This window comes from Gigantopelta aegis, chromosome 10 (assembly GCF_016097555.1).
Source record: "Gigantopelta aegis isolate Gae_Host chromosome 10, Gae_host_genome, whole genome shotgun sequence".
Lineage (NCBI taxonomy): Eukaryota > Metazoa > Mollusca > Gastropoda > Neomphalida > Peltospiridae > Gigantopelta > Gigantopelta aegis.
In genome coordinates, this window is record NC_054708.1 from 89,109,623 (window position 1) to 89,137,254 (window position 27,632).

The window sequence follows — 27,632 nt, forward strand, 5'->3', positions numbered from 1 at the left end:
TAACGGATCATTTTACCCGTTATGCTCAGGCATTTCCAACAAAGAATATGACTGCAAAGACAACTGCTGAGGTATTTTATAACAACTTTGTCGTTCACTATGGTTTGCCTCAGAGAATCCACACTGATCAAGGTGCAGACTTTGAGAGTAAACTACTTCAAGAACTTTGTCAACTACTTACCATCAAGAAGTCGAGAACCACGCCATATCATCCTATGGGCAATGGGATGTGTGAGCGGTTCAACCGAACATTGTGTGATATGCTCGGTACTCTTAAGCCAGACCAGAAAAAGGATTGGAAGAGATACATTGATACACTTGTACATGCGTACAACTGTACAAGACATGACTCTACAGGCCACTCGCCTTTCTATTTACTTTTTGGTAGAGAACCTAGGTTACCGTGGATTTAGCTTTTGGGATTGAGTTAAATCAGAGCCATCAGTCAGTATCTCAATACACCCTATCGTTGAGAGATCGTCTGCGCCAAGCATACCAACAGGCTACAGCAGCAGCTAGGAATGCAAGTAACAAGCAGAAGAGAGAGTATGGCTTGAAGATCAGAGGGGCAGTGGTACAACCAGGAGACAGGGTATTGGTCAAAACTTTGGCTTTTGACGGCAGGCATAAGCTGGCTGATCGGTATGGGGAAGATGTTTATATTGTTGTGAGACAACCAAACCCAGATATACCTGTGTTTGAGGTTCAGAATGAGAATGGAGAAGGCAGGAAAAGAACTCTGCATAGAAACCATCTTCTACCGATTGGTTCTTTGCCAGTACTAGAGGATGTTGTCATAGAGGTGAAGAAACGAGTGCCAAAGCCTAGGAAAAAGGTTCCAGTTGCACCAGTGAGAATGGATACAGTTGACCCGCCATCTGAGGAAGAGGATGATTTTGATGTGTTTGAAGTGCATGCCCAACCAGTCCGTGATATAGCAGTAACCAACATTTCTAACAATGTCGATAGAGACACTGCTGAAATTGGAGATTTTACCCAAGATGTCCAGGATGACGATCTTGATCTACTTGTGGTAAATGGAGAAACTTCTGTGGTGACGACCAGACGTCAGAGCAATCGGAGGAATTGCCTGGCACAGGAGTTGATCAAGCAGAGGATGACGAGGATGGGTTGAGGCAAAAGGAGTCCGGAAGTTCCACAACTTCTAATGACGATAATGGTATTAGGGAAGTACCAGTACCACGACCCAGGCGTTCTTCTCGGCAGACACAGAGACCTGCCTGAATGACTTCGGAAGAATATGTGGTGAATCGAGCAGTAGCTGATCAGGATCAGTTTAATAGATCTAGGGTAATTCAGCATTTAGCTTCCCAGGGTGTCTTTGAACATATAGGTAATACTGTTTCTCAGGTAATACTGTTTCTCAGGTAATTTTGTCCGTTATAGATGGTAGTCAAAGATAAAAGACGAGGACGTCGTTTTCTGTGGAGGGGGGAGTATGTGGCAGGCTTATATTTGTTACATATTGAGGTTATGGCAGGTTTAGGTTTTAATATAGTTAATTTAATATAGTTTGATAAAGTCTAGGTTTTAATGTATTTATTGAAATTGATTTTAGGCAAGTCTAACTCAAATAAAGCACAGACCGTGCTTGAGCAAAGTTCACTAGCACATGAACTCTTTCTTTTGTCTGAGCATGAGCTTTTCCTTTTCTTTCTGCCTCAAGTCAGTTGCTATGTTCAGTTGACTTGCTGACTTCAGATGTGTTGGTTGTGTTTTAACTTTCAACATTATTTTATTATGAAGACAGAAACCTGAGTTTCTTCTGGTTAATGTTGGACCCAGATCCCATATATTTGGGTCTTTAATTATTATTCCGGACACGACCCGAACCTGAATAAACGAGTTCTGAACCCTGAGCAGCTTTTGCGTTTCTGTGAACTAAAACCCATGCTGCTACACTACCACAAACATATTCGCTGTCAGTGACAACTGCATTAACATGTCTCCGATACCAGAAACATATTCGCTGTCAGTGACAACTGCATTGACATGTCTCTGGTACCATAAACATAACTGACCGGAAATAAGCCCATGTCTTTGAATAAGCCCCCCTCCGTTTTGATAGCATTTAAGAAATTAGGCCCTCATTCGTAAATAAGCCCACCCCCAACTTCGTCACCTTATAAATAACATGAAATTGCAAGTTTGCTCAAAGTTCATTTAAAAGGTCATACCTCCTGCAGATAATTAAACACAAATGTAACACAATATTTTACCACCAGTGAGATTTAGCAGTCTAACAGTAACAGTGTGTAACATTGTTTTCAATTTCATGCCTGCAGTATTTCTCTGAAGTATCCAAGCCCAAGTATGAACTAAAAACCAATGTCTATTTTTACCACCACACTGGGTCCACAGTTAATGCTAATTAAGCAAATACCTTATTCTGATTGCTAAGAACAATGACCTTAGATTGACAATTCTTTGTAGTGTAAGCTGGCTGCCTGTGTCAGAAACGTTTGTATACGCTATTGAGTTTGTTGTTAATTGCTGTTGTTTTAAGTCTTCTCAGCATTAAATTTTGGATGTAAATAAACAGCACTGGTAAGTAATTGTAACACAGAAGGTGTGTTTCTGATAATTAGATACTAGTAAAAAACCCACAATATAATTAAAGGGACACACCCTAGTTACGTTTATTTGTTAACCATTACGGCGTTGTTTTTCGCTATTAAACCCCATTTTTCACAAATAAAATTGCACTTTACTTACATTTTATTATTTAGAATACACATTTCCATTCACCTGAAGTGCTTTTTTGGTAATCCTGATGTTTGTAAAACCACGAAATGCATTTTTTGCATTTTTTCACAAAACGTGTTGTCGAGAAAAAACCGTTAAGCAAGCGAGGTCCAATCTATTTTTAATGTCACAGACGTTGGTATATCACGTGACCGTTATCATTTTGGTTCGGTTTGTTTTCTCGTGCACGGTTCGCGCAGTCAACATCCGATTTGTTGTTGTTCATTTGTGAGATTTTTCTTCACAGTTCGTGAACATTTTCAGTAACAATAAAGTTCAGACAAGTAAGTGTCTCAATACAAAACGTTACAAACCCTTAAAACCAATAATTTTGCAAAGTCTTACGATATCTGGAGAGGGGATACAACCAGGACAGAACAGTTGGAACATGTCCAGGAGAGGTGAAACGAACGCACCCCAAGTGTGTGAAATTTGTCGTGACGTAGGCATTGTTGTGCTTCTACCGGTGATATCAGAATACTAACTTTCAAAATTATTTCAAGCAATTGGGACATGGGGATTCCCATGGTATTTATCGATATAAAACCTGCTATTTCACTCCATTTGATAAAAACGTGATCTAAGTGTGTTACAGGTTTGTAGATTAACCAAATTATAATTTATTTTCGCTGGATGGAACTAGGGTGTGCGGCTTTAATAAACAATTATTATTTATTAATAACAAATGGAACACTAATTAACAGATATGCTACTGAACGTTTTTTGTTTTCTTCCTAGTTCATTTAAGTATTGTTATTTATTTTAATTATTATTATTAAAATTTTTTCAACAAAACTGGCCCCTTGTCTGGGAATAAGCCCACCCCATGCTAAGCTCACAATGAGTTGTCTTGGACCCCTGGGCTTATTTCCGGTCAAATACGGTATTTGATATAGGACATATAGTGTGAGAACTGGAGATAAATGTGAAACTTTAAAAACAACTGTTGAGCTCCACAGGAAACTGACCAAAACTGTGAGCCACTGTTACATCCAGCACTATACTGGCAACTTAATTTATAAACAAATGTTGAAACCAGTTCTCTGCTGCTAATTATCTGCAATTGGATACACTGATACAGTGGTGTCTGCTCTTTTCATGGCCAACTGAAATAATGTTGTTACCGGTAGTTATTAGGTGGCTAGCAATAACTGCTGTAGCTTATCTTATTATATAAGAAAAACATTACTTATTATTACAAAATACAAATTATTTAACAAGTTCTCTGTTGCTGAAAATGTAATATTTTTTCTTTCTTTTCAGCGGCAATTAAAAACTGATATTGGTAAAAGCCCTGACCTATATGGCAATTCCTATGGAGGCTAGGGCAGTCGGTGTTGGTGCCACCCATACACGCATCTGAGCCCTGTACTCTGACAATAAGTAAACGTTGAAGAATGTTTTCTTTGATGATCCTGCTAGAGCAAATTGATTTATTAATCACCGGTTACCGAATCACAAACATTTGGTAAATTTTGAAATAGTCATAGACTTTTTCCCATTAACATAACAGTCATGGGGTACTAGTTGGGACAGAATGAAAAGCCAGTCAGAGACTGGGTCCACTGAAGTGGCTAACAGTAAGGCTGACTCAATCATTAAGCCATGGCTAAAGGGTCCATGCTGAGTTTGTAGCCATTAAAACGGGCGATGAAGCTATATCTCATTAAGCCATGACTAAAGGGTCCATGCTGAGTTTGTAGCCATTAAAACGGGCGATGAAGCTATATCTCATTAAGCCATGGCTAAAGGGTCCATGCTGAGTTTGTAGCCATTAAAACGGGCGATGAAGCTATATCTCATTAAGCCATGGCTAAGGGGTCCATGCTGAGTTTGTAGCCATTAAAATGGGCAATGAAGCTATATCTCATTAAGCCATGGCTAAGGGGTCCATGCTGAGTTTGTAGCCATTAAAACGGGCGATGAAGCTATATCTCATTAAGCCATGGCTAAGGGGTCCATGCTGAGTTTGTAGCCATTAAAACGGGCGATGAAGCTATATCTCATTAAGCCATGGCTAAGGGGTCCATGCTGAGTTTGTAGCCATTAAAATGGGCAATGAAGCTATATCTCATTAAGCCATGGCTAAGGGGTCCATGCTGAGTTTGTAGCCATTAAAATGGGCGATGAAGCTATATCTCATTAAGCCATGGCTAAGGGGTCCATGCTGAGTTTGTAGCCATTAAAATGGGCGATGAAGCTATATCTCATTAAGCCATGGCTAAGGGGTCCATGCTGAGTTTGTAGCCATTAAAACGGGCGATGAAGCTATATCTCATTAAGCCATGGCTAAGGGGTCCATGCTGAGTTTGTAGCCATTAAAACGGGCGATGAAGCTATATCTCATTAAGCCATGGCTAAAGGGTCCATGCTGAGTTTGTAGCCATTAAAACGGGTGATGAAGCTATATCTCATTAAGCCATGGCTAAGGGGTCCATGCTGAGTTTGTAGCCATTAAAATGGGCGATGAAGCTATATCTCATTAAGCCATGGCTAAGGGGTCCATGCTGAGTTTGTAGCCATTAAAATGGGCGATGAAGCTATATTTCATTAAGCCATGGCTAAAGGGTCCATGCTGAGTTTGTAGCCATTAAAATGGGTGCTAAATTTGGGAAGATTATTACTGAAAAGAGCAACCATGTTTGCATACTGTCCCACCACCGTCACAAGTGTGCATGGAAAGAAGTGCGGCTACTTCACGGAACAGAACTTATCCATGAAGGGATCGAACAGTCTGGTAGTGGGAACTACTGATGTACATCATACGGCGGTGCCCAGGTAATGCTATCGTTGGAGGGATCGAACAGTGGGTAGTGGGAACTACTGATGTACATCATACGGCGGTGCCCAGGTAATGCTATCGGTGGAGGGATGGAACAGTGGGTAGTGGGAACTACTGATGTACATCATACGGGGGTGCCCAGGTAATGCTATCGTTGGAGGGATCGAACAGTGGGTAGTGGGAACTACTGATGTACATCATACGGCGGTGCCCAGGTAATGCTATTGGTGGAGGGATTGAACAGTGGGTAGTGGGAACTACTGATGTACATCATACGGCGATGCCCAGGTAATGCTATCGGTGAAGGGTTCGAACAGTGGGTAGTGGGAACTACTGATATACATCATACGGCAGTGCCCAGGTAATGCTATCGGTGGAGGGATCAAACAGTGGGTAGTGGGAACTACTGATGTACATCATACGGCCTCAGCTACCACAAACATATTCGCTGTCAGTGACAACTGCATTGACATGTCTCAGCTACCACAAACATATTCGCTGTCAGTGACAACTGCATTGACATGTCTCAGCTACCACAAACATATTCGCTGTCAGTGACAACTGCATTGACATGTCTCAGCTACCACAAACATATTCGCTGTCAGTGACAACTGCATTGACATGTCTCTGATACCACAAACATACTTGCTGTCAGTGGCAACTGCATTAACATGTCTTAGCTACCATAAACATATTCGCTGTCATTGACAACTACATTAACATGTCTCTGATACCACAAACATATTCACTGTCAGTGACAACTGCGGTGCCCAGGTAATGCTATCGGTGGAGGGATCGAACAGTGGGTAGTGGGAACTACTGATGTACATCATACGGCGGTGCCCAGGTAATGCTATCGGTGGAGGGATGGAACAGTGGGTAGTGGGAACTACTGATGTACATCATACGGCGGTGCCCAGGTAATGCTATCGGTGAAGGGATCGAACAGTGGGTAGTGGGAACTACTGATGTACATCATACGGCGGTGCCCAGGTAATGCTATCGGTGGAGGGATCGAACAGTGGGTAGTGGGAACTACTGATGTACATCATACGGCGGTGCCCAGGTAATGCTATCGGTGGAGGGATCGAACAGTGGGTAGTGGGAACTACTGATGTACATCATACGGCGATGCCCAGGTAATGCTATCGGTGGAGGGATCGAACAGTGGGTAGTGGGAACTACTGATGTACATCATACGGCGGTGCCCAGGTAATGCTATCGGTGAAGGGATCGAACAGTGGGTAGTGGGAACTACTGATGTACATCATACGGCGGTGCCCAGGTAATGCTATTGGTGAAGGGATCGAACAGTGGGTAGTGGGAACTACTGATGTACATCATACGGCGATGCCCAGGTAATGCTATCGGTGGAGGGATCGAACAGTGGGTAGTGGGAACTACTGATATACATCATACGGCGGTGCTCAGGTAATGCTATCGGTGGAGGGATCGAACAGTGGGTAGTGGGAACTGCTGATGTACATCATACGGATGGACAACGCTATACCATAATACGACAGGGGGCTGGAGGCTGGAGGTTGGTTTATTTTATGTATTTATAAATTATTTAAGTGAATATATGTCAGTAAAAATCATAAACTTGTACCCACTCAAAGTGGTTTTTGTCAAAAATTAATCCAGTTGTCTAAAGGTTAATAACGCCACCAGAGGACACTTGTCTAATTCATCATGAGCTATTGGATGTCAAACATTTGATAATTCTCACAGTCATAGAGGATTAGAAGCAAGGGATCTTTTACACACAGTTTCCAAGACAGGACAATACATATCGTGGCCTTTAGTACTGGCATGTTGAGACACTTCCCTACTGCTAGGGGGAGGGCCAGGAGGTCTTGGTTGTTCCCCTGCAGGCCTATCCTGTGTAGCACAACCCTCTAGTGAGGGAGCGTGCAGAGTCCCTGCAGGGACTGTAACTAGGGCCTGGGCAGGCTTCTCAGGCCTGTAAGGGAGAGGCCATAAAAGAAGTTAAAACTTTGGGATCTCCCTCCAAGACTTGACTAGGTATTTCAAACTCATCGAATGCCGGCATTGATACTCGTGGGTGTGTGGAGACAGGCATGTCTCTCTTCCCCAAAAGTGATTGCAGAGGTGCTGCCCGCTTGGCCTGTACCTTTTGTAAGCGAGACTCGAACACCTCCCACTTTGCCGCTGTCCACTGAGCACAAAGTATACATGGCGCCTTGTGCGAACACGGATGACATGTTAAACATAACGCATCATCGTCTTCCTTAGCCAGCTTGGCATTGCAAGTCCTGCCTTCCCCAGGACTCAAGGCTGGTGTAATTGGAAAGGCCATTTTAAAAATAAAAAGGGCCAGCGAACCCAGTCACGGAAAACCAACGGAAATAAAATGTTGGTGTTAATTACCGTACATGTTCATGATAATCTACCGAACACTAAATACTTTAATATATCGTGAGGGTTGTCAAATATAAAAGACAATAAAAATGATAAGGAATGAGCAAAAAATTCAGAAAGTTCAGTGAATAAAGTAAAACATGTCCTCTCAATGGCGAGCCAAAAGTAAAAGAGGCTGATGATATGCATGTGCAGTCGGTCGTGACGTAATCTAGGACTCAAGCTCAGTAAAGTGTTATATTTGGCTATAAGGATGGGCTAACTACCTCTAGCCCGGTGTTTTTTTTTATCTAACCTGGTGTTTATTGTCTAACCTGGTGCTTATTGTCTAACTCTGTTTTTTTTTTATCTAACCCGGTGTTTATTGTCTAACCTGGTGCTTATTGTCTAACCTGGTGCTTATTGTCTAACCCGTCATTTTTTATTATCTAACCCAGTGTTTATTGTCTAACCTGGTGTTTATTGTCTAACCTGGTGTTTATTGTCTAACCCGGTGTTTTTTTTATCTAACCCGGTGTTTATTGTCTAACCTGGTGCTTATTGTCTAACCCAGTGTTTTTTTTTTATCTAACCTGGTGTTTATTGTTTAACCTGGTGCTTATTGTCTAACCCAGTGTTTTTTTTATCTAACCCAGTGTTTATTGTCTAACCTGGTGCTTATTGTCTAACCCAGTGTTTATTGTCTAACCCAGTGTTTATTGTGTAACCCAGTGTTTATTGTGTAACCCAGAGTTTATTATCTAACCCGGTGGTTATTGTCTAACCCGGTGTTTATTGTCCAACCCAGTGTTTATTGTCCAACCCAGTGCTTATTGTCCAACCCAGTGCTTATTATCTAATCCAGTGCTTATTGTCTAACCCAGTGTAACTAATGTCTAACCCAGTGTTTATTATCTAACCCGGTGTTTACTGTCGAACCCAGTGCTTATTGTCGAACCCAGTGCTTATTGTCGAACCCGGTTCTTATTGTCAAACCCAGTGTTTATTATCAAACCCAGTGTTTATTGTCTAACCCGGTGCTTATTGTCGAACCCGATGCTTATTGTCGAACCTGGTGCTTATTGTCTAACTCGGTGTTTATTGTCTAACCGGGTGCTTATTGTCTAACCTGGTATTTATTGTCTAACTTGGTGTTTATTGTCTAACCTGGTGCTTATTTTCTAACCCGGTTTTTTTTTTAATCTAACCCGGTGTTTATTGTCTAACCTGGTGCTTATTGTCTAACCTGGTGTTTATTGTCTAACCCTGTGTTTTTTTTATCTAACCCGGTGTTTATTGTCTAACCTGGTGTTTATTGTCTAACCTGGTGCTTATTGTCTAACCCAGTATTTTTTTTTTATCTAACCTGGTGTTTATTGTCTAACCTGGTGTTTATTGTCTAACCCAGTGTTTTTTTTATCTAACCCAGTGTTTATTGTCTAACCTGGTGCTTATTGTCTAACCCAGTGTTTATTGTCTAACCCAGTGTTTATTGTCTAACCTGGTGCTTATTGTCTAACCCAGTGTTTATTGTCTAACCCAGTGTTTATTGTGTAACCCAGTGTTTATTGTGTAACCCAGAGTTTATTATCTAACCCGGTGTTTATTGTCTAACCCGGTGTTTATTGTCCAACCCAGTGTTTATTGTCCAACCCAGTCCTTATTGTCCAACCCAGTGCTTATTATCTAATCCAGTGCTTATTGTCTAACCCAGTTAACTAATGTCTAACCCAGTGTTTATTGTCTAACCCAGTGTTTATTGTGTAACCCCAGTGTTTATTGTGTAACCCAGTGTTTATTGTGTAACCCAGAGTTTATTATCTAACCCGGTGTTTATTGTCTAACCCGGTGTTTATTGTCCAACACAGTGCTTATTGTCCAACCCAGTGCTTATCATCTAATCCAGTCCTTATTGTCTAACCCAGTGTAACTAATGTCTAACCCAGTGTTTATTATCTAACCCGGTGTTTACTGTCGAACCCAGTGCTTATTGTCGAACCCGGTGTTTGTGGAACCTGGTGCTTATTGTCGAACCCAGTGTTTATTATCAAACCCAGTGTTTATTGTCTAACCCGGTGCTTATTGTCAAACCCGATGCTTATTGTCGAACCTGGCGCTTATTGTCTAACCCGGTGTTTATTGTCTAACCAGGTGCTTATTGTCTAACACGTTGTTTATTGTCTAACCCGTTGTTTATTGTCTAACCCGGTCCTTATTGTAGTCTAACCCAGTGTTTATTGTCTAACCTGGTGTTTATTGTGGAACCTGGTGCTTATTGTCTAACCTGGTGTTTATTGTCTAACCTGGTGCTTATTGTCTAACCCAGTGTTTTTTTTATCTAACCCAGTGTTTATTGTCTAACCTGGTGCTTATTGTCTAACCCAGTGTTTATTGTCTAACCCAGTGTTTATTGTGTAACCCAGTGTTTATTGTGTAACCCAGAGTTTATTATCTAACCCGGTGTTTATTGTCTAACCCGGTGTTTATTGTCCAACCCAGTGTTTATTGTCCAACCCAGTGCTTATTGTCCAACCCAGTGCTTATTATCTAATCCAGTGCTTATTTTCTAACCCAGTGTAACTAATGTCTAACCCAGTGTTTATTATCTAACCCGGTGTTTACTGTCGAACCCAGTGCTTATTGTCGAACCCAGTGATTATTGTCGAACCCGGTGTTTGTGGAACCTGGTGCTTATTGTCGAACCCAGTGTTTATTATCAAACCCAGTGTTTATTGTCTAACCCGGTGCTTATTGTCGAACCCGATGCTTATTGTCGAACCTGGCGCTTATTGTCTAACCTGGTGCTTATTGTCTAACCTGGTATTTATTGTCTAACCTGGTGTTTATTGTCTAACCTGGTGCTTATTGTCTAACCCGGTGTGTTTTTTATCTAACCCGGTGTTTATTGTCTAACCTGGTGCTTATTGTCTAACCTGGTGCTTATTGTCTAACCCGTCATTTTTTTTTTATCGAACCCAGTGTTTATTGTCTAACCTGGTGTTTATTGTCTAACCTGGTGTTTATTGTCTAACCCGGTGTTTTTTTTATCTAACCCGGTGTTTATTGTCTAACCTGGTGTTTATTGTCTAACCTGGTGCTTATTGTCTAACCAGTGGGTTTTTTTTTATCTAACCTGGTGTTTATTGTCTAACCTGGTGTTTATTGTCTAACCCAGTTTTTTTTTTATCTAACCCAGTGTTTATTGTCTAACCTGGTGCTTATTGTCTAACCCAGTGTTTATTGTCTAACCTGGTGCTTATTGTCTAACCCAGTGTTTATTGTCTAACCCAGTGTTTATTGTGTAACCCAGTGTTTATTGTGTAACCCAGAGTTTATTATCTAACCCGGTGTTTATTGTCTAACCCGGTGTTTATTGTCTAACACAGTGCTTATTGTCCAACCCAGTGCTTATCATCTAATCCAGTGCTTATTGTCTAACCCAGTGTAACTAATGTCTAACCCAGTGTTTATTATCTAACCCGGTGTTTACTGTCGAACCCAGTGCTTATTGTCGAACCCGGTGTTTGTGGAACCTGGTGCTTATTGTCGAACCCAGTGTTTATTATCAAACCCAGTGTTTGTCTAACCCAGTGCTTATTGTCAAACCCGATGCTTATTGTCGAACCTGGCGCTTATTGTCTAACCCGATGTTTATTGTCTAACCGGGTGCTTATTGTCTAACACGTTGTTTATTGTCTAACCCGTTGTTTATTGTCTAACCCGGTGCTTATTGTAGTCTAACCCGGTGTTTATTGTGGAACCTGGTGCTTATTGTCTAACCTGGTGTTTATTGTCTAACCTGGTGCTTATTGTCTAACCCGGTGTTTATTGTGGAACCCGGTGCTTATTGTCTAACCCTGTGTTTATTGTCTAACCTGGTGTTTATTGTCTAACCTGGTGTTTATTGTCTAACCCGGTGTTTATTATCCACTGGTTGGAATAGGACAAAAACCCATTCTTTGTGTCCCACTGATCAATTACTGAAAATGTTTACAAACTGGATACATTGTTTAGAACCTTCCAGTTAATAATTTAAAAAATAAATAAAAAATTCCTACAGTTTGCTGATATGAAGATATCTGCCGGCACAGACAGATTCGATGGATGAAGGCTTTTTCCATCCTTTTTTACCGAGATCTTCATCACTGGTAAATTGACTTTTTTTGCCGTTGGTGACCACTGAAATGGATTTGTCTTCATAATCATCATCTGAAGAAAACAAAAAATCAACTGATGACAATCGACACTTAATTAGTATGTGAAATGTTGTTTAAATCACAGGAAGTGAAAACAACAAATATAAGTTCTCCATTTAATACATACCTTCTTTTGTTTTTACAAAACAAAACAAAACAAAACAAAACCTTTTTAATTTAAAGTTAAAAGATACAAACTAACTAGACTTTCTTAAATTTATTATCAATACGGTATTTGATATAGGACATATAGTGTGAGAACTGGAGATAAATGTGAAACTTTAAAAACAACTGTTGAGCTCCACAGGAAACTGACCAAAGCTGTGAGCCACTGTTACATCCAGCACTATACTGGCAACTTAATTTATAAACAAATGTTGAAACCAGTTCTCTGCTGCTAATTATCTGCAATTGGATACACTGATACAGTGGTGTCTGCTCTTTTCATGGCCAACTGAAATAATGTTGTTACCGGTAGTTATTAGGTGGCTAGCAATAACTGCTGTAGCTTATCTTATTATATAAGAAAAACATTACTTATTATTACAAAATACAAATTATTTAACAAGTTCTCTGTTGCTGAAAATGTAATATTTTTTCTTTCTTTTCAGCGGCAATTAAAAACTGATATTGGTAAAAGCCCTGACCTATATGGCAATTCCTATTGAGGCTAGGGCAGTCGGTGTTGGTGCCACCCATATACACATAATATAATTAATAAACAATTATTATTTATTAATAACAAATGGAACACTAATTAACAGATATGCTACTGAATGTTTTTTGTTTTCTTCCTAGTTCATTTAAGTATTGTTATTTATTTTAATTATTATTATTAAAAATTTTTCAACAAAACTGGCCCCTTATCTGGGAATAAGCCCACCCCATGCTAAGCTCACAATGAGTTGTCTTGGCCCCCTGGGCTTATTTCCGGTTAAATACGGTACTCCTTTCATAGATTTACTCATGTTAAGAATAAAATTTCACGGCAATCTGCAAGTTTTAAAAACACTATGATGTAATTTGTAAATCTTAAGTAAGTTTAGTTATGTCACATCCTTTGATGTTAAAAATAAAAACATGAATTTTCCATTACACAAAATGTCTGGTTTAAAACACACATGTGCGATACAAGATAAATTTATCAACATAATTTGAAGATGTCTTTTTGACTATAATAAGATTGAATAGGCATATAATAATACTAAAGACTGAGTGTTCTATAAATATAATAATACTAAAGACTGAGTGTTCTATAAATATAATAATACTAAAGACTGAGTGTTTTATAAATAGTCTAATTGTTATAACACTTATTGCCTCATATGAAAATCAAGTGTACAACAAAAAGTCTACATACCAACCTCAAGTACCATACACCAGACTACAGTATCGCAAGTGCTTTGAATCAACAAAGTCTACATACCAACCTCGAGTACCATACACCAGACTACAGTATCGCAAGTGCTTTGAATCAACAAAGTCTACATACCAACCTCGAGTACCATACACCAGACTACAGTATCGCAAGTGCTTTGAATCAACAAAGTCTACATACCAACCTCGAGTACCATACACCAGACTACAGTATCGCAAGTGCTTTGAATCAACAAAGTCTACATACCAACCTCGAGTACCATACACCAGACTACAGTATCGCAAGTGCTTTGAATCAACAAAAAGTCTACATACCAACCTCAAGTACCATACACCAGACTACAGTATCGCAAGTGCTTTGAATCAGCAAAGTCTACATAACAACCTCGAGAACCATACACCAGACTACAGTATCGCAAGTGCTTTGAATCAACAAAGTCTACATACCAACCTCGAGTACCATACACCAGACTACAGTATCGCAAGTGCTTTGAATCAGCAAAGTCTACATACCAACCTCGAGAACCATACACCAGACTACAGTATCGCAAGTGCTTTGAATCAACAAAGTCTACATACCAACCTCGAGTACCATACACCAGACTACAGTATCGCAAGTGCTTTGAATCAACAAAGTCTACATACCAACCTCGAGTACCATACACCAGACTACACTATCACAAGTGCTTTGAATCAAGAAAAAAGAAACAAAACATTTGTTCGTTTTAATTCACAACCAAATGAATAGGAGTCCTCTTAATGAATTTGTAGTTTTAATTCACAACCAAATGAATAGGAGTCCTCTTAATGAATTTGTAGTTTTAATTCACAACCAAATGAATGGGAGTCCTCTTAATGAATTTGTAGTTTTAATTCACCACCAAATGAATGGGAGTCCTCTTAATGAATTTGTGGTTTTTTTCTGCTGATGTACATTTGTATACAATAAAACCCTCTTTACAACAAAGTAGTCAGATAAGAAATGTTTAGTTAATGGTTGCCCAACACCATGATATCACTCACAATTCTCACTATTAAGGCCTGCATAAACATTTACTAAGCTAAGCTAATCAATCAGATAAATTGCACCTTATAAATCTCTCATGTAGTCTGGTTTGCATACAGATAATATAAATACTGTTCAAAATAAGTAGGGGATATTCCATTTCAAATATCAATAATTATAAAATGAAATGAGACATAAAACTCAAAATAAGTGCACAATGTGTAATAATGTTCCCACTCAAAGAGCATGAAAAAACCCGTACCCATGAAGCACGTAACGTGATGTTGCACGTGGAAAGGGTGTGATTTGAAATGGAAATTGAACACTTAGTTTGTGTGTACGTTGTGTGCACACTGTGGCAATATTCTTTCTTGTTTGTTACTAGAACACTAAACCATATTCTTGCTGTCACATTCTTTACAACATTGGGTAACTTTTCAACAATACAATGTCTCCAGGCTATAGGCATGCTCCAAGTTGGCACCACTCATAGACTTAATGTGTCTCAATCAGTCATTAGCTGATTGTGGGCCAGATATTGACAAACCAGAAATGTGGATGATCGTCCCCGTTCAGGACGGCCAAGGGCCACAACTCTGGTTCAGGACCGCTTCATTAGGACTTACACATCGAGGAATCGAGGTCAATCAGCCAATCAAATGACAAGAGAACTCTGTGTTACAACTGGTGTTACAGTGTGTGGTCAGACTATTCTAATAGAGTGCATAGAAGTAATATCCACGGATGTCGACTCTACTTTACCCCACATCTAAAGGTAAGACACATTGCTGCCAGACATCAATGGTGTACACATCACAGACATTGGGCTAACAGGCGTTGGGCTTGGGTCATGTTTTCATACGAGTCCAGATTCACACTAGACTTCCATGATTGATGACAGTGTGTCTGGCGATGTCCCAATGAACGTCACAACATCCTTGCACTGATCATTGTGCCCTTGGCATGTCAGATTGGACGCCATTTTGTTTTTCAGGACAATACCAATCCCTTGTCACATGAGTGCTTGTGTTTTACCATTAATTAATATTGCAATAAAAATTAATAATCTCTGTTATATTGTGTTATATTTTAATATCCCCTAATTATTTAGAATAGTATATATAGTACTCTATATAAAAGGAACATTTTTCAGTATTACTAAAGCTAAATATGTCCCCTACCAGGCCTAACAAATTTCTGTATCAAAAATGGGTAAATTGCCATGAAAATTAAACTTAATCTTAACTGTACATGGTATCTTGAGGCATTGCAAAAAACCCACCCCAAAACCCCACTCAACTATACATGGGACAGGCAGATGGACAGTGACAAAACCTATAGTTTTCTCCGGATAAAACAAAAATGTCCTCATTGTTACTAAATGTTTTGCTTCTAACTGGACAAGTAATATATTACAGACACAATTTGCCAACTGTTCCAACTTTGAGCTGCCAGAACTCTTCGACTGCAATGACAAGTTAACACACTGTATGTCAGGTTAAACTACAGGTACTGCCTGTCAAAATGAAGCATATGGACTTAAGTTTGTTTTTTGTTTAATGATACCACTAGAGCACATTGATTAATGAATCATCGGCTAATGGATACCAAACATTTGGTTATTCTGACAAGCAGGACATTATCAGACGAAACCCACTACATTTTTCTGAATGAAGCAAGGGATCTTTTATATGCACCTTCCCACAGACAGGATAGCACATACCACGGCCTTTGACCAGTTGTGATACATTGATGGGAATGAGAAAAAACCCAATCAGTTGAATGGATCCACCAATGTGGTTTGATTCTGTGACGCAAGCACCTCTGGTGACCACTCAACCGATTTAAATAAAAGCGATTACTGACAGAGATGATCTCATGACCTGATATAGCTAATTTCTTGAATTCAAAATGATAGTGAATGACACGCAGAACAATTGCTCACCTATATAATTTCTCGACAGCAGTTTATTGCTCATCATCAATTTTTAAACCACAAGGATTTAAGAAGTTTACCTGCAAGTCGAAAGGTTTGTCTGTTCCACTCTTCATGTCATTGGGGAAAGAAATGGAGCCACCTGGGTTAGCATCGTCCTCAGAATCAGCTGTAAGATGAAATACATCAACAGTCGCCTTGATCAGATCAACAGTCAGGGATATCTGATCTGATTGAACGTTCACTGGTCCTTCTATTATCGACTGGATAGATTCCAACAAACAGTCACCAACGGTCTCTAGAACATCCAATACAGGCTTGGTTTTAGCCTCTATCTGGAAATATTCAAATGGATTCAAGACAAACTATTATATAGATTGTGTGGGAGGGGTGAAAAATTAGCTACTTACAATTCTGAATTATACTATAATTAACAATCTAACAGGCCGAAATAAAGTACACAAGTAAATAGGGAAACCATTTCATTTGGGAAAATTATAAACTGATCACCATGAAAGCAGAGATTGTTTTAAATCTTTTTCTTGATGTATACACATATATATACTCTCCCAAAAAAGTTCTGTTATACTTGACTTCTACATCATTTATTTCAGTTAAATGTTACATATTTTATTATGAAGTGACATTGTATGATTACCGAATTATCAAACTGTATTCTACCCCATTCTGGATTTGAAGTGTTAATGCTGAAGTGTGTGATGTGATGTAAATCAATCATGGGGTGTCAAAATGATCAGTATCGGTTATGTCCTCTTCGTGCTGCAATCGCAGTTGCACAACGATGAGGCATGGATGCAACAAGACTTTGAATGGTGTTTTGAGGAATGTTCTGGGGAATGTTTTGCCATTCATCCCATAAGGACAACTACAATTCCTGTAGTGTTTTAGGCATAGGGATCCTTTGGCAAACTCTGCATTCCAGGACATCCCAGGGATGTTCAATTGGATATAAATCTGGCGATGTTGCTGGGTATGACAAGACACGAGCATTGTTTTGCTGTTGAAAGTCTTGGCAGACAGGTGCAATGTTTGACCCAACATTGTCATGCTGAAAGATACCATCACTGACGTTAATCAGTGGAACAATGTGATGCTGCAGTGTCTCGTCCTGGTAGAAGTTGATAATGGTTTCGAGGGAAATTCGTCTTAGTCCAGCAATTTGGATAGCTGTGGAGGTTGCTGCCCTAAATCGATCCCAAAGGTAGAGCAACCGGATGTATCGATCTTGAGCTGGGGTGGTCACTCTTGGTCGGCCTAACGTTGTTCTATACGAGTGCTTCCTGTGTTATTGTGTTATCCATGTTTTAAAACAACTTTCGTTTTTTTGGAAATCGAAACCACAATTTTGGCCGTTTCTTGGGATACATTGCTGTTACTGTTGCAGTAACACTAATTATCTTGTAAATTAAATTTCCGATAAACCTGGAGTCAAAAAAAAGAAAAAAGACGACTAAAAGGCACAACCAAAGAATCAACACGTGTATTGCTTGGTAACTCTCACCAATGACGTATTGCCTCGCTTTCATTCAGATCTATGCATAATCCCGCCCACTTCTGTTTTTACCCCAAACCTAAAACGTGCAGCTGACCGGTGACTCGCAGCGAACCGTGCATTCAAGTAATGCAGTCTTTGATGCTGACTTAATCCATTATAAACTACATGTCTTCTGGTGTCCGGTCTCCTTTAACTTTTCAAAGTATTACATGTACATACACAATCTTATGTGTTCAACAAACTATACAAACTATAAAAAGAGTTTACACTTTAAATTGGTTATTGTTGATTTTTAAATAAACTTGAACACACTTTTTTTTACATTGGCTATGATTAACTCTTAAATTCTTTAAACCTCACACACCTATAAATCGAAAATTTTCTTTGGTCCCAAGGGTGTTTAGTTTAGAGGAGTCTCACTGTATTTTATTCGGTCCCAAGGGTGTTTAGTTTAGAGGAGTCTCACTGTATTTTATTCGGTCCCAAGGGTGTTTAGTTTAGAGGAGTCTCACTGTATTTTATTCCGTCCCAAGGGTGTTTAGTTTAGAGGAGTCTCACTGTATTTTATTCGGTCCCAAGGGTGTTTAGTTTAGAGGAGTCTCACTGTATTTTATTCGGTCCCAAGGGTGTTTAGTTTAGAGGAGTCTCACTGTATTTTATTCGGTCCCAAGGGTGTTTAGTTTAGAGGAGTCTCACTGTATTTTATTCGGTCCCAAGGGTGTTTAGTTTAGAGGAGTCTCACTGTATTTTATTCGGTCCCAAGGGTGTTTAGTTTAGAGGAGTCTCACTGTATTTTATTCGGTCCCAAGGGTGTTTAGTTTAGAGGAGTCTCACTGTATTTTATTCGGTCCCAAGGGTGTTTAGTTTAGAGGAGTCTCACTGTATTTTATTCGGTCCCAAGGGTGTTTAGTTTAGAGGAGTCTCACTGTATTTTATTCGGTTCCAAGGGTGTTTAGTTTAGAGGAGTCTCACTGTATTTTATTCGGTTCCAAGGGTGTTTAGTTTAGAGGAGTCTCACTTTATTTTATTCGGTCCCAAGGGTGTTTAGTTTAGAGACGTCTCACTGTATTTTATTCGGTCCCAAGGGTGTTTAGTTTAGAGGAGTCTCACTGTATTTTATTCGGTTCCAAGGGTGTTTAGTTTAGAGGAGTCTCACTGTATTTTATTCGGTCCCAAGGGTGTTTAGTTTAGAGGAGTCTCACTGTATTTTATTCGGTCCCAAGGGTGTTTAGTTTAGAGGAGTCTCACTGCATTTTATTCGGTTCCAAGGGTGTTTAGTTTAGAGACATCTCACTGCATTTTATTCGGTCCCAAGGGTGTTTAGTTTAGAGGAGTCTCACTGTATTTTATTCGGTCCCAAGGGTGTTTAGTTTCGTCTCACTGTATTTTATTCGGTCCCAAGGGTGTTTAGTTTAGAGGAGTCTCACTGTATTTTATTCGGTCCCAAGGGTGTTTAGTTTAGAGGAGTCTCACTGTATTTTATTCGGTTCCAAGGGTGTTTAGTTTAGAGGAGTCTCACTGTATTTTATTCGGTTCCAAGGGTGTTTAGTTTAGAGGAGTCTCACTGTAGGGTGTTTAGTTTATTCACGGTCCCAAGGGTGTTTAGTTTAGAGGAGTCTCACTGTATTTTATTCGGTTCCAAGGGTGTTTAGTTTAGAGGAGTCTCACTGTATTTTATTCGGTTCCAAGGGTGTTTAGTTTAGAGGAGTCTCACTGTATTTTATTCGGTTCCAAGGGTGTTTAGTTTAGAGGAGTCTCACTGTATTTTATTCGGTCCCAAGGGTGTTTAGTTTAGAGGAGTCTCACTGTATTTTATTCGGTCCCAAGGGTGTTTAGTTTAGAGGAGTCTCACTGTATTTTATTCGGTCCCAAGGGTGTTTAGTTTAGAGGAGTCTCACTGTATTTTATTCGGTCCCAAGGGTGTTTAGTTTAGAGGAGTCTCACTGTATTTTATTCGGTCCCAAGGGTGTTTAGTTTAGAGGAGTCTCACTGTATTTTATTCGGTTCCAAGGGTGTTTAGTTTAGAGGAGTCTCACTGTATTTTATTCGGTTCCAAGGGTGTTTAGTTTAGAGGAGTCTCACTGTATTTTATTCGGTCCCAAGGGTGTTTAGTTTAGAGGAGTCTCACTGTATTTTATTCGGTCCCAAGGGTGTTTAGTTTAGAGGAGTCTCACTGTATTTTATTCGGTTCCAAGGGTGTTTAGTTTAGAGGAGTCTCACTGTATTTTATTCGGTCCCAAGGGTGTTTAGTTTAGAGGAGTCTCACTGTATTTTATTCGGTCCCAAGGGTGTTTAGTTTAGAGGAGTCTCACTGTATTTTATTCGGTCCCAAGGGTGTTTAGTTTAGAGGAGTCTCACTGTATTTTATTCGGTCCCAAGGGTGTTTAGTTTAGAGGAGTCTCACTGTATTTTATTCGGTCCCAAGGGTGTTTAGTTTAGAGGAGTCTCACTGTATTTTATTCGGTCCCAAGGGTGTTTAGTTTAGAGGAGTCTCACTGTATTTTATTCGGTCCCAAGGGTGTTTAGTTTAGAGACGTCTCACTGTATTTTATTCGGTCCCAAGGGTGTTTAGTTTAGAGGAGTCTCACTGTATTTTATTCGGTTCCAAGGGTGTTTAGTTTAGAGGAGTCTCACTGTATTTTATTCGGTCCCAAGGGTGTTTAGTTTAGAGGAGTCTCACTGTATTTTATTCGGTCCCAAGGGTGTTTAGTTTAGAGGAGTCTCACTGTATTTTATTCGGTCCAAGGGTGTTTAGTTTAGAGGAGTCTCACTGTATTTTATTCGGTCCCAAGGGTGTTTAGTTTTCTCACTGTATTTTATTCGGTCCCAAGGGTGTTTAGTCTCACTGTATTTTATTCGGTCCCAAGGGTGTTTAGTTTAGAGGAGTCTCACTGTATTTTATTCGGTCCCAAGGGTGTTTAGTTTAGAGGAGTCTCACTGTATTTTATTCGGTCCCAAGGGTGTTTAGTTTAGAGAGTCTCACTGTATTTTATTCGGTCAAGGGTGTTTAGTTTAGAGGAGTCTCACTGTATTTTATTCGGTCCCAAGGGTGTTTAGTTTAGAGGACATCTCACTGTATTTTATTCGGTCCCAAGGGTGTTTAGTTTAGAGGAGTCTCACTGTATTTTATTCGGTCCCAAGGGTGTTTAGTTTAGAGACATCTCACTGTATTTTATTCGGTCCCAAGGGTGTTTAGTTTAGAGGAGTCTCACTGTATTTTATTCGGTCCCAAGGGTGTTTAGTTTAGAGGAGTCTCACTGTATTTTATTCGGTCCCAAGGGTGTTTAGTTTAGAGGAGTCTCACTGTATTTTATTCGGTCCCAAGGGTGTTTAGTTTAGAGACATCTCACTGTATTTTATTCGGTCCCAAGGGTGTTTAGTTTAGAGGAGTCTCACTGTATTTTATTCGGTCCCAAGGGTGTTTAGTTTAGAGACATCTCACTGTATTTTATTCGGTCCCAAGGGTGTTTAGTTTAGAGGAGTCTCACTGTATTTTATTCGGTCCCAAGGGTGTTTAGTTTAGAGACATCTCACTGTATTTTATTCGGTCCCAAGGGTGTTTAGTTTAGAGGAGTCTCACTGTATTTTATTCGGTCCCAAGGGTGTTTAGTTTAGAGGAGTCTCACTGTATTTTATTCGGTCCCAAGGGTGTTTAGTTTAGAGGAGTCTCACTGTATTTTATTCGGTCCCAAGGGTGTTTAGTTTAGAGGAGTCTCACTGTATTTTATTCGGTCCCAAGGGTGTTTAGTTTAGAGACATCTCACTGTATTTTATTTGTTCCCAAGGTCCCTAATTGAAGGTCCAGGAACAATATTTGGTTGGTAACACATTTTCCATTGCGGGCAAAATGGGTGAAATGGCCACGCCCTTTTTGCATGAAGTACTACTATCCGCCGTGACTATATCTCCAGAACCGTTGGACATAGGAGGTTGCCTGACCACTCAAACAGTGCGGAATGGCCACATTATGGGGGGTCTGTAATTACATTTTCATATCCAAAAGTCAATGGTTTTTAAGATTATTGCCAAAAACCGATTTCAGCATGTTACGCACTACAATTATTCTTATTGTTCCTGTTCCTATTGTTCAATTACTTGATTCCTGAAGAGTCTAGCAACAATCTGCATAAAAAACTACAATGAACCCTATTAGATGTTTCTTTTTTGTTTCAGAAGGCGTTAAAGTGTAATAGCAATTTCATTTTCTGTTACCATGACCTCCTCCACCCCCACCAATGTTGATTTGTTGTGCGTAAACCTGTACTGTTAGTGCTATTGAAGTTTGTTATTGTACTACATTTATATCAGCGTATTATTAATAAAAATGGATTGTAGTGGTTTGAGGGTACACGCTGGCTACTGTTATTAAAAGTATTAGTGTGCTAGTTGCCTATTCACCACCAGGGAATGATCTGATTAGCAATTGTGTAAATATCAGTAACACAATAACCCAATCCAAAACATAACTCCTGGGTGATAATGTCATTAATGTATGAGTGTGATATCTGTGTGGGTAAGCAAATAGGTTTCAGTCAGAATACACCATATAAAGTGATATGTTCCATAGTAAATGCTCGTGTTCAAAATTCTTTATCATCAGATTTGAACACGTGTACACGTTGTTAAAGTACAATCTCGAGTATATTCGCTAATGTGGGTAACATAAAAATGTACTATTCCTCATTCAAACATTCTGTTTAAGGGAGCTAGTTAACTGTTGTATGTTTCAAAGTGTTAAAACATGACCCGTAAATAGCAAAAACATATGACTTTGTTAAAACTTTACTTTTGTAAAATGCATTAATAAATGAAGTTATGTATGGTGAAGCACAAATTTAGCTTTCATCTAATACTTATTAAATGTTTTAATTTCACTATATCTCATTGTTTGAAATAGGTAATAACTACATGTATAATATTAAACTCTTAACTGTTTCATATTCCTAAAGTTCTTGACAAATTAATTAGTAACCTTTTTCACATATATTAAAAGAGAATACGAAAAGATTAAAACGTATTCAACGAGCAAAGATAATATGTTTTCGTAAATTGTATGATATGATTGAAAAGTAAATTTCAATATTAAACCAGACACTCATTAATATATAGTAACAGGCACTGATATTTCAAACAAGAAAATGTATTTAATATGTAATATTAGTGATGGTATTAGTCAGAAACGTGCTATAATGGCTGCTAACGTTTGGGTTCATGTGACTCTTGCTACTATGAGAACTCTCCTATATATAACCTACACAATGACAAAAAGAACATCAGATGTGAGGAATTAATATTCCGAACAAGAAAAGTCAATTTCAGCGAGTAATAGGTTCTACTGCACAATGTTGAATATTAATCAACACAAAATAGGCTTATTGGCTAATACATAATTTTAGGGATTCTAGCGATTACCAGTGTCACGTGGGCACACACTTTGTGACTACAACCTTCAAAATGTAGAGGATAGAAATCTATTAATTCCAAAACCTAAAATATCTTTATTTAAACATGCTTTCAGTTACTCTGGACCAGTACTTTGGAATAAATTGCCTAAAGCTATCCGATCATCGCCAAATACTGCTGTTTTTAAATATAGACTCAAGAAATATTTTCTAAAATAATATCATTTGTACATATATTTATTGCCATATATGTATTTTCTATTTGTTCATAGTGTATGTATTGTAATTCTGTATTGTTTGTACCTGAGGGCCTCAGGGAAGATTAGCTTTTGCTAACTGTGTTACCCTCACTAAATAAAGAATTTATTATTATTATTATATTATTATTATTACTTTGCTCTATGTCACTTCAAGAAAATACCACGCAGGTTCGTTTCGCATGGAGGCGTCGGGTCTTTTCGTGTAGCGTTGGTACTTGTTAACAACATGTAAGTTTAATGTCATGACTGTACTCGAAAATAATCAAACTAAAGCTTTGTGGTATGAGATTTAGACACAGTCGCCCTCTTTAGCCCTCCCCTACAACATATCAACAAGGGGATCGCTAGCTAGGTATTTCTGAGAGGATATTAAGGTGGAAGAATGAAGGAATCAATGAAGGAATGTTTGAAGAAAGGAAGGAAATGTTTTATTTAACGACACACTGAACATATTTACGGCTATATGCGTCAGTAATGAATGAATGAATGAATGAATGAATGAATGAATGAATGAATGAATTAATTAATGTTTAACCACACAAAAATACATAGGTTATTGGGTGTCAAACAATAGTACAAATATGCATGAATTGATGATCAACATCAATATATAATTAAAAATACAGTGTAAAGAACTGTGCAAATTATAGATATCACAAGTACATGTATATTAAAGTTTCGAGTATATAAATATCATAGGTACGTATATTAAAATTTTGAATAAAAGTGAACATGTAAAATTTTCAAAATGTGTTGAGGCTGGAATCGAATGATTCCATTACATCACAAATAAAGTTCTGCTCTGTTCAAGTATGTGTGACTGATGCGAGCTATTTCATTCGTCCAGCGCCGCCTGTATGAGGAATGCCACTCTTCCAAGACTGACTGACAGAATGAAGCTTGCCAAGTTGAGAAGATATATTGGTTAATATCATGTTTAATATCAGTGCAAGGCACACCAACCCTGACATGAGGCAAATCCAACTTGGCAGCTGTCTGGGCTCTTAGCAGAATACGATATATTTATTAGCAATACATAAAACAAAAACACAAAAAAACTTTCGTATCAACATCCCAATTAAGGGATGTTCCAGCTTTATAGTTTCTAAGACACGAAAGTGAGCTCATAGAAATAATATACATTTATTTGGACTCAATAGAATCCTTAATTTGTTCCGGTGCTTTATGCCGAATAAGGCAGTCTCATAGAAATGATTGTATCTAATGGAGGAACTGAAGTACAAACCACAAAATTCCCATTCTGTGATCCATTAGCCTGAATGATAAAATACATATCTGCAGTTTGATTATGAAAATTAATGAAAGCTATATTTTAAAACAAGATAATGTACGTAGTATATCGATTAACCAAGGGACAATATGATAAAGTGTCATACATATGTTGTGGCCTTGGTGGTATTGTATAATTGTGGTGCATAACATGCTGAAATTGGTTTTTGGTAATTATCTTAAAAACCATTGACTTTTGGATATTAAAATGTATTACTGACCCCCCATAATGTGGCCATTCCGCACTGTTTGAGTGGTCAGGCAACCTCCTATGTCCAACGGTTCTGGAGATATAGTCACGGCGGATAGTAGTACTTCATGCAAAAAGGGCGTGGCCATTTCACCCATTTTACCCGCAATGGAAAATGTGTTACCAACCAAATATTGTTCCTGGACCTTCAATTAGTGGATTCATGAAGAGTTTAGCTCTCGACATACAATTGCATACAACACCACCATGAGCTACTCTAGTACTAAGGGTGTTTAGTTTGCATAGCTAGACATGTGTTTTATAACCTGTAAAATGTGCTTTATTACATAGAGGTGACATGACACACCAAGAACGATAAGCCAGACCTGTAATTAATAACCTAAACAGTGTGCTTTGTTACACAGAGGTGAAAGTAGAAACAGGTACATCTATAAAACTTGCTATAGATAATTGAGGACACAATGTTCCTAATGTCAAAGATAGACAGTTTTCACACCATTGTTTTTGCTTTGTACAGTTCAAATGACGTCACTTGATGTCTTCCTACAATAACGAACTACTGGACACATAAATCTTCTTTTTTTTGAATGCCATAAAACTTTCATTGCAAAATTCTATTGGAAAATTTCAATGAAAAGATTACTAATGCACCTAACTGAGATAGAAGAAAAGATTGCAGTTTAATTTTTTTTAATCTTTTAAAAAATATGGATATGAAGTGAAATTATGATAAAATATTTTATATTGATTGTATATGAAGCAAAAACGATGTTGAGAAATTTGTCTGTCATCAACCTTTGTTTATAAGAAAATATAAGTAAAATAGCAATTTTCAAACCTGTTTTAAATCTCTATCTTCTGTCATCTGTCTTCCCTTGACCATCAGGCTCACCAGTGTATTGCATTGTTTCCTTTTTCATATACAAATAGACTAAATTAATTCTAAGAACCAAATCACAGGTACTAGTATTCAAAATTTGTGTTTTGTCTTTCTATTTGTATGTGAATGTCCTTATTATGTGATTTGATGAAATCCAAATTTTCTTTCAAGAGAAAATAATTAAAATGTTTGCGAGTGAAAGAGTGTGAAGTGAGCGATGGAGATAATTAAAATGTTTGCGAGTGAAAGAGTGTGAAGTGAGCGATGGAGATAATTAAAATGTTTGCGAGTGAAAGAGTGTGAAGTGAGCGATGGAGATAATTTAAATAAAAAACAAAAACAATGCATTTAATAGGAATTAGCATCACACTAGCTGTATATTTCAGTGATGTTATGGCAAAATTTAATAGGTCACACGAGCAAACTTTCAACATGTAATAATTATACACCTCACTTTCAGTCAAGTCAGTTATTAATTAGACAACTATATTAGGTCAAAATCGGTGAATAAATAGAAAGTAGTAAATAATGAAATAAACATAATGTGGAGTCATTGTGAACCAGACGTCGTATTATCAAAAACATGAAATACAATGGAATAAACTGCGATGTCCAAACAGTGTCAATGTTATAAAGTTTGTGTATGTCAAGGTCTGACACAATAAAATAAAAATCTATAATTATGGTACGTCATTAAAGGTTGTTCATAAATCGTGCTTGCTTAGGTGTAAATAGTCCATAATTGTATTACTACAGAATTGTAAATTTTAAATTTCAATTATCTCAAAATACCAGTTGTGACATCATAGGTTATTCCTGTGGACCTTATATATATATATAAATATTGATGGTCCAAACATTGGAACATCAGAATTTGATCAACCCATCTAGCCCCTAATTTGGAGCCAACCATATGGCCACCTATTATTGTTGTTTAACAATTGAAGATCAAAGTATATTTCTTTGCTTATAATTTTGTTTATAATTGTCATAAAATAGACAAGAAAAGTTATCTTTATTACAGTAAAACATATACTATTTTTAATGATAACAGTTGATCAGATAGTTATCTTTATTACAGTAAAACATATACTATTTTTAATGATAACAGTTGATCAAATAGTTATCTTTATTAGAGTAAAACATATACTATTTTTAATGATAACAGTTGATCAGATAGTTATCTTTATTAGAGTAAAACATATACTATTTTTAATGATAACAGTTGATCAGATAGTTATCTTTATTACAGTAAAACATATACTATTTTTAATGATAACAGTTGATGAGATAGTTAAACAGATAAAAGCAAAACAAGTTGTAACAATATAATTTGCTAATGCGTGACAGAAGCCAACTGTTGGAAACCCTTGTGCAACCATTACACCAGGTACAGTCATGTCTGTCCTACTGGAATGGGAATGGGAACTGTATTAACGTGCCCCTATCCAAAAAGGTTCAGGCACGCCCACTACGGATTTAGCCTCTGACTTCGCCAGTGACTAACTCCGGAGCAGGGGGGGGGGGGGGGGGGGGGGGGGGGGGGGAGGTAAGTTTGAAGTGGGCAGATTTTGGAATAAAGCCATTTAGTAAGGTCAACGTGAGCACGGACCGACTAGCAGACACTTCGCAAACTTGAAGTAACACCG

General features: G+C 38.3%; 1 protein-coding gene across 3 annotated transcripts in view; it reads right to left on the minus strand.

Moving 5' to 3' along the window:
* Positions 1-27,632, minus strand: part of LOC121383076 (polycystic kidney disease protein 1-like 2) — a 307,953-nt gene that overhangs the window by 68,158 nt on the left and 212,163 nt on the right. For all 3 annotated transcript variants that reach the window (XR_005959252.1, XM_041512850.1, XM_041512851.1), the window contains exons 15-17: positions 25,942-26,014; positions 16,505-16,759; positions 11,968-12,118 (exon numbers count right to left, since the gene is read on the minus strand). Coding sequence is in view for 2 of the 3 variants with exons in the window: in XM_041512850.1 (XP_041368784.1) it covers positions 11,968-12,118; positions 16,505-16,759; positions 25,942-26,014 (479 nt within the window). In the remaining variant the exon portion in view is untranslated. The remainder of the gene's footprint in view (positions 1-11,967; positions 12,119-16,504; positions 16,760-25,941; positions 26,015-27,632) is intronic.